We start from the raw sequence: 17964 nt of genomic DNA, 5'->3' as shown, positions 1-17964 counted from the left end.
CCCTGAAGTTGAAGAAGTGCTTAAGAGGCATGTTGCTATTTTAGCCAAATCTCCTCAGATATAAATAGAGAAATAATTTCCTTTTTTTTTCATGGTTTATTCTGTTATTTGGGAGCACACAACCATTCCAAAAAATGCTGCTTTTCCCCCTGCTGAACGTTTTTTTGCTGTTCCCCAGTCGCTGCTACGACGGGAGCACCCCGGTGCACGCGGCTGCTTTTTCAGGAAACCAGTGGATCCTCAGCAAGCTGCTGGATGGAGGAGGAGACCTCCGAGTCCACGACAAGGAGGGGAAAACCCCCCAGATCTGGGCTTTGTCAGCCAGCAAGGAAAGCAGTGCTCAGGTATCGGTGTGCAAGGCTGATTCTTGACTGCAATATTGATTTAAAACTCCTCTTCCCTGTTATCGCAACGCTCCTCTCACAAAGCAACCTGAAATTAGGATTTTCTGTGGGTGAAGTTTCAAATTTTGTCGCCTGTTTGAGGTCAGCTTTTCCTCCACTTCCATATAATTTTCTCCAAGATTTTTTTTTCTGTTCACGCATTTCTCAAAATGTCCATTTCAGTACTGCAAGTAACCAGTTATTTTTTCCAACTGCCTTATTTAGGAATTTGAGCTGGTTTTATTTCTTCTGAAGCCCTAAATTATTGGTTTTTTTCCCTCCTCCTGCCCAGATGCTGGAATTTATGCAGCAGTGCACACTGCACATGCAGGCTGCAGTTTGGAATCTTCCCTCTGACCTCCTCAGGAAAGTTGGCTCCTCAAAATCCTTGATCTGCAGCCCCTCGAGGTTTGGTGGCCTTGTCCAAGGGTAACAGGAGATTTCTTTTCCTTCCATTTTCTGTTTACTTTAAAATTAGCAGCTTCTTGTATCTTTTTGACAATAGCAGGTTTAAGTTCGCTGTAATTAATTTTATTTCTGTTGTGACAGTTCTAAATAGAAACTCGATAGTTGTAAATATATGTCTTTTATTAATTAAACTCTGTCACCCTGGTTTTGAAGACTTTTTTAAGCCTTCTGTTATATTCTTCATATTGGAGTCAGAAATTTCACAGAAGGCTTAAAAAAGTCTTCAAAACCAGGGTGACAAAACTCTTTATTAATTTTATTTTAAAATTATGCTTTATTCATTTAACTCTTGAAATCAGCATTAAAAGCACTGGATTTTAGTAGCATTAAAGTGGTAGCATGAAGCAGTTTGGTTTTTCACTTTTTGAGGTCACTGCAGGTCTTTTTGGGGGTTGTTCATGACTGTTTCAGGAGTTTTTGTGTCAGATACACGTTGGGAAAAACACAGACTTGTGAACAAAAAAGCAGTGCAGGATATACAGTGTGTGTGTATATTTATTGGTTATCTTGCTTTAAATAAATAAATACCGTAAAAGTGCATCTAAAAAGTTTTAATGAGCTGCTCAATAATTTGGAATTTTACCATCCACACTGTGTGTGTGTGACCAGTCAAATGCAGGGTTCTGGCAGAAATTCTGCTTTTATTTTTTTTTAATCTCTTTCTCTGTATCCAAGCCTTGGAGTAAATAATTTGCTCTTACTGCTTTTGTTTTTGGTGTTTAGAAATGCTGAGAATCCTCTGGGTAAATTACTGAAAGGCCAACGCAGCGTGGCCAGGAACATTTACAGCTTTGGTTTTGGGAAGGTAAGATGCTGTGAGCAGGGATTTCTCATGGTAATAGAACATTTTTCCAGAATCTCCCGTTCCTCACTGTAATTATCCCACATGTGCTATTTTTAACTTGCAGTGCATTCTTATTTCTGCTGAAAAGATGGGGAAAAAAACCCCATGAAGAGCAGAAATATTCAGGCCTTTGGTGGTGGCTGACAGGCCCTGGTTTGGTTTGGAACAGCAGAAATTCCTGTTAAATGTCACCTGTGGCAGTCCCCAAGGACTGCTTCTGCTTTCCCTGTCCCACCTTCCTTGGGAAATTCAGATTTTGGCCCTGTTTTTTCAGATTTTGGCCCTGATTTTTCAGATTTTAGCCCTGATTTTTCAGATTTTGGCCCTGATTTTTCAGATTTTGGCCCTGATTTTTCAGATTTCCCAGTGATGTTTGAGCTGATGCTGCAGTGATCACGCTCAGGTTGTTCCTGGGCTTGCAGGGATTTGGGAGCTGTGGGTTTTTCCCTCTGGTGATGCCCTGTTTCAGTTCTATCTCGCAGGCAGTGGCCACCTGGGCTACCTGGCCTCTCTCCCGATCATTGGGGACAGAGATGTGGCCCAGGCTGACGATGAACCTGCATTTTCCTACCATGTGGGGCCCTACATGGCCATGACCAAGTAAGTGGAATTAAAGAGATTTTAGCCCCTCTCTGTTTCAATCACACAGCAAATTGTTGTACCAGGGCTTTGTTTGGGTAATTTTCCACGTCTGTTCTAGATTTATTCCCTGTTTCCTGCTTGCACCTTGTTTTCTGCTGTTCATTGATTAATATCTGAGTCAGACTGATGTCTGAGAGGCCAGGAACAACCCACAAGCAATATTTACCCAATTATGGCTAATCACTGATGGCAGTGTTTCAGTATTGATCCCTCTGTGGTGGGAAATGCGTTCAGGCTTGCACAGATTGTGTTATTCAGCATTTAATCCTTGTAAATCTTGGTGCAGGATATCCTCTGGGTATCCAGGTGTGCAGCCCAGAACCTGTGCTGAAATGAGACTTGCAAGGGCAGGCTGAGCATTTATTTAAAAGCTTTGGTATCGTGTAATTGTTGTAATTATTGGTAATAATTACAATAATATGGTGTTGGCTAATTATTGTGTGTTAAACAAATAGTTGTGTCTCAGAGGCAGCCAGAGAATTGACAAATTGGGGGTTTAATCTCCCCAAAACCCTGATTTGTGTCACTGATGGCCTTTGGTGAAGGGAATTCCTTGTGGAAAGGGTGGGATTTTGGGCAGTGAACCTTTCCTGCTCCATCACTGAGCAGGATGAGCTCAGTGGCATTTTAAAGACTCTCAAATCTAAATTCCTGCCAGCGGGAAAGCAACACCAGAACATCACAAAATCCTTGCTAAATAACCACATAACAGGAAAAAAAGAGGGAAATCACTGCTGGAAGCATCTGCTCCAGTTTCCTCTTGTTGTTGCAGCCTGGTGTGGGGAGGCAGCCGGGTGACAGTGAAGGAGCTGAGCCTGCAGCCCCAGCAGAGCGGCGCGAGGCTGCGCCTGGCCGATCTCCTCCTGGCAGAGCAGGAGCACAGCAGGTGAGACACGGGCTGGCTTTGGGCTCTCCAGGGATGGGAGGAGTTGGATTTACCTCGGGAGGAATGGGATTTATCCTCAGGAGTGTTAGGCTGGGGTTGCACTTCTTCCCCAGATAAGAAATACGGTTTTCTTCCCGCTCCCGGTCTTTTAAAATTGAATATTTTGGTGAAAAATGCATTTACACTGAAATATATTCCAGTGAAAGCCCAGCATTCGTGTCATATTGATGAGAACACTGAGCAGGCCAGGGCTTTGTTCTTTTCATCTCAGATTTGCCTTGCAAATTTGCTTTTTCCTCTCCCTTTGCAGCAAACTCCGCCACCCTCACCTGCTGCAGTTGATGTCTGTTTGTCTGTCCAGTGACCTGGAGAAAATTCGTTTGGTCTATGAGAGGGTTCACTTTGGCTCTCTCTACAGCATCCTCCATGAAAGGGTAACTGCAAGGCTCGAATTCTAAATAATAATTAATCAGAAGTTTAGTGACTACCTCTAGCATCCTCAAGAGGACAAAATCCTCAGTTTGCATCTGAGCTTCTGGTTCTTTTCCTTATTTTTTAATTCTATGTGTTTTATGGTAATTTGATATCTTTCTTTTCCTTTTAAGATGCTGTAATTTGATTTGGTATTGAGAACAAAAAACCTGAATTTCCTCTTTTTCCCCCAATAAATTCCACGTTTGCTCCTTCCGCAGCAAACAATAACCATAAGAAATAAACCCCCCTTTCTCTCACATCAAATTTAACAGACCTGCAAATTTGATGCTTTTGGGTTGGAGTCTAGAACATCCCTGTGGCCACCCTGGAGGGTTTGGAGACCGGACAGGGGGTCTGGGGTCTGTCCAGGGGCTCAGCCAGCCTCACACAGAGCCCAGGAGGACACTGCCTCTGATCCCTGCCATGGCAGTGAATGCCCACATTGTATGAAGAATCACAAGCTGAGAGAATTCAAAATAAGTAGTATTTAGTTTATCATAGAATGTAAATGTAGAATCTAGGATTTTTAGTATATGAGGTTGAAGAGACAAGATGGAGGAATTTGGGAGTGGCCCCTGTGCTCCTTGTTCTTGCTCTCGTCCCCCATTTTCTGCTGAGTTGGATTTTAGAGATTGGTTTAGAGTAGAACTGACATGTTAGCATAGGTAGTAGGCATTGGTACAGTTTCGTAAATAAAAAGTTCATTGTGGATGGTGCTTGGGTCAGGGGTACTGTACATAAGGTGTGGGGCTCTCTGACCCGCCCAGTCCTGCTCTGCTGGGGATGCCCTGCAGAGCTGGGACAGAACTGAGATCAGGGACCCTGCCAGGGAGGCCTGGCAGAGCTGAGACAGAACTGAGATAATGAAGAATAAACAACCTTGGAAATGTGCACTGGGGACTCAGCTTGTCGTCTCTACCTCTGGTGTGAAACACCCAGGGCAAAGAGAAGCCTGAAAACCTGATTAACTCTGGGAACAGCAACCCTGAGGGAAAACCTTATAAACAGCAACCCCAAGGAGAATCTCAGGGAAAGTTAACCTTGAGACTTTTGGGTTGTTTTTTCCCCCTTCCAGCGTGCAGAATTCCCAGTGCTGCAGACAGAGACCCTCCTGCACGTGTTGCTGCAGGTCATCGACGCCCTGCGTTTCCTGCACTCCCGGGGCTTCATCCACCGCTCCCTCTCCTCCCACGCCGTCCAAATCGTGTCCCCTGGGGAGGCCAAGCTCTGCAACCTGGAGTACGTGATAGAGAGGTGAGCAACCCCCCCAGGGCTGCTGTGAAATGGGGGATGAACACCCAAAACCTCGTTAGTCTGCTGGGAATTGAGTGCCAGCAGTCAGACAGAGTATTCCCTCTCGTCTCAGTGAATTATTACTGAAATGATCCCCTAGATGCAGGGTAGAATTAAATTTTTGTCAGGCTTCCTGTTAAAAGCTAAAGGGTTGTTTGTAAAGCTCCTGTTGGGAAAAGTTCAGCTTTTTTTTTTTTTTCAGTTCTTTTAATTGTAAGGTGGTTAAAGGAGGTGTTGCTTTCCCCAGAAAATCTTTGCCAAAAGACATTTACTGCTCATTTCTATTTGCAGACATGCCCTGAACCTTTTATATATTAAACTAAAAGCTGTGGCACACCCAGGTGTTGAATTCCTAAATACAAACCTTGTTGCTGAATGTGTTGTGTGTCCTAATTTACATTTTTTTCCCTTTTTGCAGCAAGGACAGTGGAGAGCACAGTGACCTGACCCGAATTCCTGTCCCAGTCCAGCTGTTCCGCTGGTGCTCCCCTGAAATAATCCGGAGGAAGCCTGGCACAGTTAAATCAGATGTTTACAGCTTCTGTGCACTGCTGCAGGAGGCCTTGACAGGTGAATGCACAGCTTTGGGTTGAGTTGAACTTAAAAAATGAATCAGGCACAGCAAAACTCCAAATATTAATGACAATACCAAGGATTATTGGGAATTCATGTAAAATGTTGTCAGAAATTTTAAAATTGTGTGGTTAAAGGATGAAATTAATGATGGATATGGGAGAGATACAGTGGTTTTCTGCTGATTATTTTCCTTCTTCCTACCAGCAAAACATTCAGTTAAGTCTTTCCACTGTTCAAAACAAGCTTGTGCAGCTTTTTATGTTTTTGATCTCTGTGATAACTTAGAGATAAGTTATTGTTACTCTATTATTATAATGTATTGTTGCTGTTATTACAGATAATACCTGTTCTGTTACTCACTTTGACTATTCTGACAGTGAAATGGGATAAACAATTACTCCAAAAATTAATCCCAATGAAGACTCCAGAGCAGGGTTGTTTGTCACTCTCCTCTAGATATTTCTGCCAGCTCCCTTGAAAGCATCCAGTGTTGGAATAAGACAGGGAGGAGATTCCAGTGCTTGGTTTTAATTGTAAATTAAGGAATGGACAGGGAATAATGCAATTTTTTATTTATTTAATTTTAATTTCCATTAATATACAGCTGGTGACATGAAGTCTGTAATTGTTTCTTGCAGAGAGCCCTCCCTGGAAAGGTGTGGAAGACTCAGGTGTGGAGCAGCTCATCCTTTCAGGGGAGCAGCTGCAGGCAGATGCCAGGCTCCCCCTGCTCTATTTTGATGTTGTCAAGTCAGGGCTGGAGCCCAAGCAGAGGAACCGCTCCATGAAACTTCAAGATATTCAATATATCCTGAATAATGACTTAAAGGTGATTTCCAGCACTCTCACCTCTGCTGTGTCCATTCAGATCCAAGTTGTTCTGCTGAAATCTAGAGGGAAGTGATGATGGAGCTGAACCCCCTCAGAGGAGCAGGCAGAGACACACAGAACTGTCAAATACAACTTTATTTTATTTATATTTTATTTATTTATATAAATATATATAAAAAAATATATAAATATATAAAACTTGTTTATTTATATTTTTATTATTTATTTATTTATTTTTGTTTATATTTTAATTTTATTCCTTTGTTTGTTTGTTTTGTTTTACAGGACTTGGTGAAGGCTGAGGGTGGTGGAATACACAGAGCACAGAAATCTGCTGTTCATGCAGATGTGAACATCTGCTGGGCATCAGCTTTCAGCTTCCAGAAGAGGACTGTGGAATTCCAGGAAAAAGGGATGAGCAAGGGGGGTGAGTTCCCTGGAGCAGGATGTCCCTGTGTCCCTCACGTGTTCCTCAGCCCACAGCAGCCCGACATAAATCAGGAAAATGACAGATTTTATGACAGATTTTATGGTGTAGGTTGAAAAAAGGAAGCAGTTTGCTTTGGGTTTTAGCTGCCATTTATTTGTTAATTGTGTTGTCAAGACTCTGAATCTGTTTTGTTCAGGCACAGTTTTCAGCAGAGGTATCAAACTTGGGGAATTTCTGAATTTCCAAAATCAACTCCTCACTGCGCAAAAGCATCGTGGCTGTGGGATTTCCAGAGAAACGAATTAATGTTTCAAATTGAATTTTTTCAGGTGGCTTTTCTGCCCCCAAAGACTCTGTTTTCCCCAAGGAGAGCAGTTCTTTGGTGGCACAGGAGGCACCGGGCAGTGCAGAGCCAGCACAGGACAGAAATGTGAATGACTCCTCTGAGCTGCAGACAGGAGCTTCTGACTGCAGTGAGAGCGATGTGGATGGGAGCCTGTGCAGCTTTGAAAGGAATGAAATCCTGGCCAGTTATCCAGAAGGTCCCCAGGAGTTCCTGGGAGGAGGAGCTGGGTTAGGCCAAGCTCTAGAGGATGCAGAGAGGCAGCAAAAGGAAGGAGAGCAGAGCCAGTGGGAGAGCGAGGAGGAAGGGGAATCCTCGGGGTCCACCACGGGCTTCACTGGAGAGGAGGAGGAGGAGGAGGAGATGGAAGAAGAGGAGGAGGAAGAAGAGGAAGGGGTGAGAGAAGCCTCTCCCCTGTCCCAGGTGAGGGGAGATGCTGGCAGGAGGCTGAGCAGCCGTTCCCAGAGCGAGCAGCTCATCAGCAAATGCGCCCTGAACCTCAAGATCATGCAGAGCATGCTGCAGCAGGCTGGGGATTCCCTGAGCAGGACAGAGGAGAAGCTAGACAGGATGGAGGCCATGGGAAAGCAGAAGAAGCTGCTCCAGGAACTCAGGATGAATCTGCTCCCTGAGGAAAGTTCTCAAGGGAGACACTGGAGTGGGTCTGATGCTGCTTCCCAGAGCACCGATGAGGCTTTTTCTGGAGCTGATATTTTTTTACACAAGGCTGTAGCTCCACCATCCAGGGACTACATTCCACCAACAATAACGTGTCAGGCACCAGGCAGAGACAGCTTCCAGGCTGTTCCCAGGACAGCCAAGGAAAGAGAGGCAATTCCAAATGAGAAGTGGAAGAGCAAAATTGCAAGCACCCGTCGTGATCCGGGCTGCGGCGTGGGCAAAGGCCTGGGGGATGAGGTGAGCCTAAACCAGGAGTAAAATGTTGAGCAGGGGGCCTGGTTGGCATTTCTGTGCTCCTTAGCAGGCAGAGAGATGCAGGGGTGGGTGGTGTCCAAGAGGAGGGGTGAATCTGTCCTTTAAAGTGATCCATGTGCATTTTGTATGAATGAAAACAGCTCAGCAGTGCAATTGTGTTGTTTCCTCTTTCTCTCCAGTCTTCCCAGTCCAGTTCCAGTACTGATCCAGTGGCTCAGGTGGGGTTAAAGTCCAAATCCTGCACTAAAATGGAGATGGGACTCTCAGGGAAAAGGCCAGTGCAGAAATATTTTTGTTTGTGTTAAGGCCTAAGCTGTTATTAGAAGGGCTTCTGGATCACTTTCATTATTAAATACATGGACCAAAGAGAGAAATTCAAATACATATCTCCTGTGGGGATAATCTTGAGTCTTTCAGGTCCACTCATCCCTCAGGAAGCTGCAGCTTTTGATTGCCTGCCTGCACCTGGAACCTGCTGTAAATCCAGGGCAGAGTTTTTGCTGGAGTTGTCATCCTTTCTCCCGAGCAGAGCAGCTAAAATAAAACTCAGGGAATAAAGTTTGTCAGCGCTGCCCTGTTCTGAGGCAGTAATTAGCAGAATGCCCAGTGTGTGCTGAATCATGGCTTGTTGGACTCATTTCAGCATTTCCTCCCACACGTGTCTGCCAGATGCCAAAAGAAGTTCAACGTGCAGTGTCAGAGAGGAGCTGATTCACATCCTGCAGCAAGAAGGGAAGGGGAGAAGTGGTGAGTTCTGATCTTATTCACAGAAGAGTTAATTCTGACAGCTTCATCTGGAGAGAGACGCTGTCAGGAGGAGGCACATCAGGATCAAGGCTGGCATTAAATGTTTCTCAGAAAGGCAAAAGCCATCTGTACAGAGAGGAGCCTGCTGTGAGTCACTGTCAGCTGCAGAGCTGCTGTGACAGGGCACTTTGTGTCACAAAAGATTCCACACGCCCCTGGGATGGAGGGCAGTGGTCCAGAACTGTGCCAGTGCCTAAGGAGAGCAATCTGGGAAGGTATTGATAAAGGTGGTTCTCCCTCCTTCAAATCCCAGTAGAAATCATTTTATTGTCATCTCTTTGTGTTTTTAAGCATGAATGGAAAGCACACGTTGAAATTACCTGGCAAAACTTGTGCAGATTCACTTTGGGAAGAGGGGGACAGACACTTATTCCAATGTTTGGTCAAATCAGGAAAACTGCTGCAGTTCTAAAATTAATCCACGATCCATTTGGATCAGAAAGGCCTCTTGGTAAAGGTTAGAACAGAAATATTCCGGGTGCTGACAGGGTCAGTGAAGGCCAGGGAGTGAACTCTGATAGGAGAGTTGTGTTTGTCCAGGTCTGAAATTGTGATCAATAAAACAATCCCCACATCATCCACGGCGTGTCTTTGGAGCTGCAGCATCTGGAGGCAGCTCTGAGATGCAGAGCTGGATGTGCAGCTTGTCTGGTTAATCGAGAATAGACCCAAATAATTGTCTGTGCTTTCCAAGCTTCTGGCAGCTCAATCTGCTGGTTCTGCTGGGTTGTTAAAAGGCTGAGAGCACACGTGCTCTAATTAATGTTAAAACAACTTGGAGCCTTTTCCTGGCTGGGGAATACTTGACACAGTACGCTCGTGCTCATTGTGCATTTCATCATCATTTATTGCAGGTGCCATTCAAAACCAAGGGCTGAATTCTGCAGCAAAAAAAGCAGTGACAGGAGGAGGGTGGTGCAGTCGGGATGGAGGAGTGAGTAAAGCAGTGTTAAAGCGGTGTTAAAGCAGTGTTAAATCAGTGTTAAAGCAGAGTTAAATCAGTGTTAAAGCAGAGTTAACTCAGCATTCATATCAGAAATCTTGCTGCAGTGCAGTGCATTAAACTCAGCACACGAGGAGAGGTCTCTGCCTTAATTGCTGAAGCTCTGTGAGGTTGTTCTTGGGTGGAATCCAAGTGAGTGGGATCCCCTGTCTTGCACATTCTGGGCACAGAATAACCCCGGGCACGTTGGGGTGTTTGGTTTGTGGAGCTGGAGGAATTCCTGGCCTGCCTTTGGGCAGTGTGTGGGTTCAGGCAGGGCAGGGCTGGCAGTGCCCAGTGGATGGCAGCACGGGCATGGATAATACAGAACCAAACCGACAAAACTCTTCTGCAGAGACTTGTCCACGTCAATTTGTGCAGGTTGGAAGCTTTATTTAAAATGGAAGTGTTCAGCTCTTGTCATGACAGAGGCTGTCGTGCTCGCAGCTCTCACCGTGGCATTTCTGAGATGTGGCACAGAGCAGGTGCAGGTTCTGTGGTGGGAAGGGGTAACTTTGTTCTTTTTGTGCAGCTGAAGTCAAGCACATGGCCAGGAGAGCGGCCTCAGGGCGGCTGGGGCTCGGCTGCCCTTACCCTGCTGGGGAATGCACGTCGGAAAGTGAAGCAGAAAGTGCCAAGGAAAGCCCCCGGCGTGTCCCTGCTGGTGTCCCCAAAAGGCAGCAGCAGCAGCAGGGGAGGTGTGGGTGGCAGCCAGGTGAGCCCTGGGACCTGGGCAGCGAGGATGGAACCGAGTCTGGGGAGAGTGAGCTGGAGCCTGCCCCCAGGAGTCCCCCAGGTGAGGCTGAGAAATCAAATATTCTCTTCTCTTTTTGTCTCTTTCCGTTTCCAACCAGATTTCAGCTCCTGTGATTTTTTACAGGAACTGTCCATTTTGTCTTGCTGAGTTTTTTTGCCCTCAGAGCAAGTCAGTCACTCCTTGATGGGCATAAATAGAGATAAGATGAGTATTAGGTGTTAATAGGTGGAGGGAATGAGCTTGGAGCCCTCCATCCTCACTGATTATTGTGAGCAGTGTGAGAAACCCAAAGCTTTCAGACCCTTGAGTGTGCTTTCACACTTCTATTTCTTCCAGTCTCACCACTCAGCTGCTTTTTCTGGAGCAGCTCAGTGAGTAAAGCTTTTGAAAAAGTTCTGGACAAAGGAACAGGGCAAGGTTCCCCTGCTTAGATTAATTAATGAGGTGAGCATTTAAATGTCATTATTCCTCCGTGTTCCTGACAGACAATTAGTGTCACTGTCTGCTCTCCTTGATATTCCAGCAGTGCCTCAGATCCCTCACTTCACATCTCTATTTATTTCTTTTTGCTTAATAATTTTGTTCCATTCTGACATCCTAGGGAGGAGCTGCCAGTCCCCAGCACCAGATGAGGAAGCAGAGTCTGGAGTAGCCATTCCTGAGAGTTCAGTCCTTCCTCAGCAAGCTGAGAATCTTTCTAGAGTATGTACAGAAATCCAGGGAATTTAGTGGCAGCTAAAAGAAGTTTAGCCTGGTGTTTCATCCTGAGCTGATCTGAGTAACAATTCCCTTCCTCCTTCCTCTTTTTTCTTTTTTGTTATTTTATTTTATTTTATAACCCACCAAGGTAATGCACGGAGCAGGAGGTGGGTTGAAAGCCAGTGAATAAATTAGAGAGTTTCGGAATTTCAGTGGGTTTTTTTGGCTGAAATCTGTATTTTTTATTAATGGAGAGTGGGATCATCTCAGGTGATGATGTCTTTCACAGGGACACTCAAGGGAATTACATTGTTCCCTTAATTCACCTCCTGATGTGACTGAAGAATTCTTCACTCCTGATTATTTCCTTCCTCCTGCTCTTGAGGGAAGGTCAGAGGTAAAAAATAACATTTTTTGGACATAAGTTGCACAACATGTGGTTTAATTGTGCTCCCATTTGATTTGAAGAGAGCTGTGAAAAACGGGAGTTTTTTTTTCATTATTATTCTTTTCTTTTGAAATAGTACCTGCAAATAAAGATTTAGCTAAGAGCAAATCAATTAAGCTTCATTAATTTCTGGAAGATGCAAAACTTTTCTATTTTTCTGTTAAATCTTGGCTGTTTGCTGCTGAGCTCCTGAAAAGTTTCTCTCTCCACTCTCATTACTGGGAACATCACCCTGGGAGGGTCATCCTGCCCTTTGCAGCTGCTCTGTCAAAAATGGAATTAATTTCTTTCTTTCCCCTTTTCAGCCCTCAAACGCTGAGGGCAAAGCAGGAGCTGTTTGTGCAGGATTTTCACAGAAATTACCTGGAGAGGCAGCATCAGGAATTCAGGCTCCAGGTAAATGTCCTTTTTCTTGAAGCACTTGGAAGGCAGGGACACGGAGCTGTTGCATTGATGTTTTTTGCCAGCAGCCCTCCTGTCACAAGGCTGGACCTTCATTTTTCTCCCTCAATTGATCTCTTATTCCTCATTATTTCTGGGAGAGTTCAGGACACTCAGGATTTTGGTTTGGGCATTGCAGTGCCTGAAAGAATTTCAGATGCACTGTTTATGTACTCTGCTGTGTTTCAGTTAAAAAGCCAAAACAAAAACTTGTTTGAAACCTTTTTATTTTTACCCTGGGGCTCTGCTTAATCTTTTTATGCAACTTGCTGTGGTGCTGGAAACTGAATTAGAGTTGTATTTACACATTAATATTCTCATTGCTGGGAGGATCTTGGGCTTAAAAACAGTGAGAGCTGACAGAGTGCGTGTGCAGAATAATGGGAGAATCATTGTTTTCTTACTCTGTTGTCTCTTTTAGCTCAAATTTGTAAATGTTGTGATATTCCCCAGTGCTTCAGTGCCTGTCTGGCAGCTGTGCCATGTTTATGAAAATGCATCTTTAAAACACATTTGTCTCTCGATAACAACAAAGGTCGCAAGAACTCAGACAAAAAAAAAAATTAAAAAAAAAATTTAATAAAGTCACAATTTCCTGCTCAATGAGTTGGCTTGTTTTCTTTTGTACTTGCAAAAGCCAATAACAGGGAACATTTGTTATTTGTATTCAGGAGGAAAAATACTATTCTGCAGCACAACACCACAGAGCTGTGGCAGTAACAAGCTGGGAGTGAATCAGCTGAGCCCAGTGCCTGGAGCCAGGTAGAGAAACTCATTTTCACTCTTCCTTCAGGCATAAATTAGCTTTTAAAGTGTGTTCTCTTCATTAATTCTGCTTATATATCTAATATTCAAATAAGATGCCAGTGGTGGTTTTTAATGATTATCTCCATAACTCAGCTCCTTGCTAAGAAAATACAAAAAGGGCTTTTCACAGGTCCCAAGGGGTTTTGTCTTTTGCAGAGTTTGGTGGGGTTTTTTTTTTTTGCCTTAATGAGGGAGCTAAAATAGGAAAAAAAAAAAGCCGTGTACATATCACAATTCCTTTTCCACTGATAAACCACAGCCTGAAACAGAGCAAAGATAATTCAAATTAAGGCTTCAGTCATCTGCTTTCATTTTGTTGTGCTTTGGTTGTGGAGTGCCATGAAGATCCTGCCTTTCCCAATCCCATGGGATCAGCCCAGGGCTGGAATGTTCCCTGGCTCTTGCCAGGGGGGTAACATCAGATTTGGCAGTCCCCTCTGAAAAACAGGAGAGGTTTTTTTGTCCTGTAAATTTTATATTTTATATTCTTTTATATTTCACCAATTTTAAATCTGGCCGGAGCTCTGTGACTGCCAGGGCTGGGCTCCCTCCTGCCCACAGGAGTTCCCCGGGCCAAAGGGAGGCACCAGCAGTGGAAATCACTTGGTTTTAGGATAAAAAAAGAATGTTTTTGGTTGCTCCCTTGGCTTGGGGACAGAGGGGATGTTGCTCTCTGAGCATCTGCCTGATCCTCTTTGACCTTGACTGGGTTTATCCCAACCTGAGACAGATCAAAGGATGATGGAACAATGGAATGCTGTCTATTCCTAGATTTGGGGTTATTTTATTTAATTTCAGTTGTGTTCTGAAGCTGCAAATGTCAATTAAAAGTTTTAACAAATCCTTAATCTGTTGAAAATGACATTTTTCTCCTACCACGTTCTAAGGTTTTAAGCAAAAAGCGTTTATGAGCTGGAGCTTACCTCAGAGAGAAGGTAGTGCTTAAACTTCCTGAGAGAAAGGAAACCAAATCCTTCTATTTCCACAATTTTCTGAGGGTGAATGTGACCTTTCCTCCCTCATTTCAGTGTGGATGCAGCACGAGAAGCAACGCTGTGGGAGCCACAGGAAGAAAGCCAAGAAAAGGACGTGTAAGAGCCACATTTTATAGCAAAACTTCAGCAAATTGGTCATTAACTACAAAATTTTGTGTTGGTGCAAGGCAGGGAGATGAGACAGACCAAGAGAAAACTCCCCAGAGTACTGAGAGAGTATTTTCATGTGAAAAGTTGTGAGATTGGTGTAAAAGAGTTGTCCCGAGTTGGAAATATTTTCATATTCAGAAGTAATTAACTTGGTGTTAATCTGGGTGTGTTTCTTCCCATTAAAGTGTGAGGATCCCTCATTTCTTCTCTCCATATGGCACAGGGGAAAATGAAATCACTTTAAAGAGCAAATCATTCGTGTGGAGCCAAATAAATTTTATTACAGGAATAGTCCTGTGATTTTCAGGGGAAACAAAATTAGCAGAATACATTTGTGACTCAACTGATGAAGTTAATTTATTTTTCCAGCTAATGGAGATTTACATAAAATTACTGATTTACAGAGGGTGTCTGTTCTCCTCATGGCCCTTGAGGATGATGTAATCCAGGGAATATCTCCCCAAAATTTGCTCAATTTGGATTTCATTTTTTTCACTCGGGGCTGTGTCAGTGCCTGTGCAGATCTTCAGCAGTCTCAGTTTATCAGAGTCATTCTTTTAAACTCTCCCAGGACCTACATTTACTCTTAATTAATGGCACATTAATTTTTTGTTAACTCTTGAGGTTTTCCCATGGCTTTGGGGGGTTTTTTTCTACCTTTTTTGGTTCCCATGTGGAATTCCTGCCATTTGTGGAAGCAGCTTCCTGAGCTGGTTTTATAGGAGGATTAATTAAGAAGGCCTGGAAAGGAAGGGGAAGGAAATAATTAACCTTTTCTGCCTCTGCAACATTCCTGAGGATGCTGATTTTGGGCCTTCCAAGATTCCTGTGGGAAGTTTCAAAGGCAACATCTCCCTCCATTCCACTGAACTAGATAAGACTGCACGAAATTAAAATTTCAAGACCCTGAAAATAGCAGGATCTGGTGATTCACGGGTGCAGGAAGTGGCAATTCTAACTGTCAGAACATCTCTCCATCCTTCAGATCAGTGGCAGATATTCAGGATTTGTCCAGCATCCCCTGTGAGCAGAACTTCCAGAGGGGTGTGGAGTGTAAAACCCCTCGGCTGAGCCACGCTCCCACCAGTGTCAGCACCCCCCTGGGCTCAGGTAATGCAGGGAGGGCCAAAAAGAGGATTCACAGGCAATGATTTCAGACCTTTCTGCCAGGATTTTTGGGTTTTTTTAGTGTAAAAATCATCAAGGTGAATCATGGAAGCTCCACTGACACTGTGCAGAAATGTCAGGCTTGTGTGAGTAACCACAAGAAATGCTGTTGTTCCTTTTGTTTGAAATCTCATTGTCCAAAGACAGAGAATTAAAGGAGAATTTACAAGGACACACAGCTGAAAAAGTCACTGCCTGAAAGGCCTCTGGAAAGTACTGGCAGCCTTCATAAATCAGAAGTTAAGTCAGTTAAATTTGTAGTGATACATGTGGATTTTAGCATTTTGAAGACAATTTAATAAGCACTCAGTATGGTTTGAGTGTTGATAACAAGTTAAATAATATAAATGTTTGTTGAACTGGAGTGCTTGAGAGCAATGAATCAACATTTGCTTTGTGCTTCATGAATTTGGTGCAAGACAGGGGCTGGAATTTCTCATTTGGCAAAGTTTTGGCTGAGGTGGCACTCCTGGGTTATCAGTTTGGTCTTTGATGGGTAACAGTTTCTCAAGAGTTTCTTGTGCAGGTGCCTGCTCCCTTTAAACTTTTTTCTGCTTGTGTTGAAACGTGATAAAGATCTAAAAATTCCAAAAATAATTCTCCAGCTTTGCTGTCTTTTTTTTTTTCCTTGTCTTTTTTTTTTTTTTAATTCCAGAGGAAAAAATTCCATTAGCCTTTGAGAAATACAAACACTGCCGTGAATTTCCTTCAGATTCTTCCTTTTGTGGCTCTCAAGAGACCTCCACAGTGTTCAAGACTTTCACCACAGCCTGTGAGGAGGAGAGGAGCATGGAAATTCCAGTGGTGGCTCCAAGAGTTTGCCCATTTGTGCTGAAAGAGCCTGTAAGTCAGAAAATAACTTATGCCAGAAATTCAAATAGTCTTTTTACGTTCCTTAAAAATATTTTGGGCTATATTTTCCTAAACAGAAATGCAAGCAGAGAAATGCTTGCAGGTCTTGGTGAGTATTTTGGAATCGTGGCTCTGCTGATAAAGTGGGGAAAGTCCTGACTGGTTTCAAGGCAGTGTTGCCACTGATTATACAAAGATTTAGGTTTATATTGCCTGGTAAGGTTTTCCCTTCCCTGCCCTCCATCCCTTCTCTGGCTGTGAGGAATTTCCATTTCCCAGCCTTTGGAATCTTGGAACAGGAGAGCGATAAAAACCCGTGATAGACGCTTGTGTTGGGTGAGCCCTTTGATCAGGGCTTGCTCCTTTCTCTGCACACAGAATGTGCCCAATCTCATCAGCTCTGTCCTGTCAAAACCCCTCCCTTTGCAATTCCAAGGTCACTGCAGCGATTCCCAGGGACCTTTCTGGCACTGAAGGTGTTCCCAAGCCGCAGCGTTATCTCAGATTGTCTCTGCAGACAGTTTTGTATAAAACACTGAATTATCAAACATCCTTCTCACCTTTCTCATTATTCCCCTGCTGGGGCTGTGGTTTGAAGATGGGATCAGGGTTTGCTCAGGCAGTGCTCATTGTGTGCCTGACCTGACACAGCAGCTCTGTGTCGTGCTGCTCCTGTGCCACAGCACTTGGAATTCATCCCACTCATTTACAGGGCAGAGCTGCCCTGAGTGGCTCTGCTGCTGCTGTGAGTTCTTCTCCAGAATCTTATTTGAGAATTAACTGCATATTTCCATTCTGAGGGCAATGGGCATTTGCCTCTGGTTACAAATTCTTAATTTTGGGGGGCTCTTCTGATCAACAGATGTGCCTGGCTTTAATGATTAAAGACTCCAAGAAGAGAATGGGAACTGAAGAAATCTTGGAACTGTCCAGTCAGAAAATTCCCACCCAAATGTCCATTCAGAGTGTTGAAATAAAGATTGTGTAGCTGATGGTATCTCATAGGTAAAATATGAGTGCACAGCAGCCTAAGCAAAATTTTTGACACATCAGTCTTACTTTATTTTCATCTTCTGAACTGACTGAAAAGCTTAGTTTAAAATTTAATGGTCAGCTCAGGCTTTAATTGAAGGCTCTACCTCATTTTGGATTTAGGATGTTGAAGGGGAGGATTGAAGATCAGCGGTTTTTCAATTTACCTTCTTGTGTTTCATTCTGTTTGATCTCACACAGGTTGGGTTGCCACCAGTTGCTTCATCCCTGAGAAACACCAGGCAGGCACCTGGTAAGTCTTTTATCCCAGCCCCAGCCAAAATAAATTGTTCAATAAACAGAGAAACGGGTTTGAAAGGAAATTTAGCAGTCTGTTAATTATTTTTCCTTTTCTTCCCCTTCTTTTTTTGCTCCCGGATGTCTCTTTTTAGAGGGATAAATAAATAGCTTTGCACTCAGCCATGTGCTGCTGGTGCTAATTAGGTTATGGATTTTGTGTTTGCACCTGCAGACTGAGAACTCTGACCTCTAAATCAACCTCTGTTTGAAGTGTAAATATTGCTGCCCTCAAATTCCTGATACAGCACTGGGAGCTGAATGTGCAAGTCTGGCTCGAAATGATTTTTCCATGATGGAATTATTTAGGGAAATTTGATAAAAATGTGAATGAGCCGTGCTCGTGCAGGGTGTTAAATGAAATATGTAAGCAAGATGCTATCAGAGTGTAAGCCTATGTCACAGTTATTAAGGATTAATCACT

The 17964-nt window shown here is 43.7% G+C and overlaps 1 protein-coding gene across 3 annotated transcripts in view; it reads left to right on the top strand.

Annotated features, from left to right (window-relative positions):
• TEX14 (testis expressed 14, intercellular bridge forming factor) overlaps positions 1–17964 on the top strand; it is a 28788-nt gene that overhangs the window by 6369 nt on the left and 4455 nt on the right. For all 3 annotated transcript variants that reach the window (XR_010081065.1, XM_063402795.1, XM_063402794.1), the window contains 22 exons: positions 179–344; positions 676–812; positions 1575–1656; positions 2165–2295; positions 3110–3223; positions 3534–3657; positions 4773–4951; positions 5409–5560; positions 6205–6395; positions 6683–6824; positions 7157–8088; positions 8750–8853; positions 9768–9847; positions 10428–10691; positions 11254–11354; positions 11641–11748; positions 12105–12195; positions 12912–13002; positions 14076–14138; positions 15178–15302; positions 16015–16202; positions 17445–17496. Coding sequence is in view for 2 of the 3 variants with exons in the window: in XM_063402795.1 (XP_063258865.1) it covers positions 179–344; positions 676–812; positions 1575–1656; positions 2165–2295; positions 3110–3223; positions 3534–3657; positions 4773–4951; positions 5409–5560; positions 6205–6395; positions 6683–6824; positions 7157–8088; positions 8750–8853; positions 9768–9847; positions 10428–10691; positions 11254–11354; positions 11641–11748; positions 12105–12195; positions 12912–13002; positions 14076–14138; positions 15178–15302; positions 16015–16202; positions 17445–17496 (3617 nt within the window). In the remaining variant the exon portion in view is untranslated. The remainder of the gene's footprint in view (positions 1–178; positions 345–675; positions 813–1574; positions 1657–2164; positions 2296–3109; positions 3224–3533; positions 3658–4772; positions 4952–5408; positions 5561–6204; positions 6396–6682; positions 6825–7156; positions 8089–8749; positions 8854–9767; positions 9848–10427; positions 10692–11253; positions 11355–11640; positions 11749–12104; positions 12196–12911; positions 13003–14075; positions 14139–15177; positions 15303–16014; positions 16203–17444; positions 17497–17964) is intronic.

This window comes from Prinia subflava, chromosome 8 (genome assembly GCF_021018805.1).
Source record: "Prinia subflava isolate CZ2003 ecotype Zambia chromosome 8, Cam_Psub_1.2, whole genome shotgun sequence".
NCBI classification, from domain to species: Eukaryota; Metazoa; Chordata; class Aves; order Passeriformes; family Cisticolidae; genus Prinia; species Prinia subflava.
Note: the sequence above shows the minus strand (reverse complement) of the source record. Positions and strands in the feature narration are given on the sequence as shown.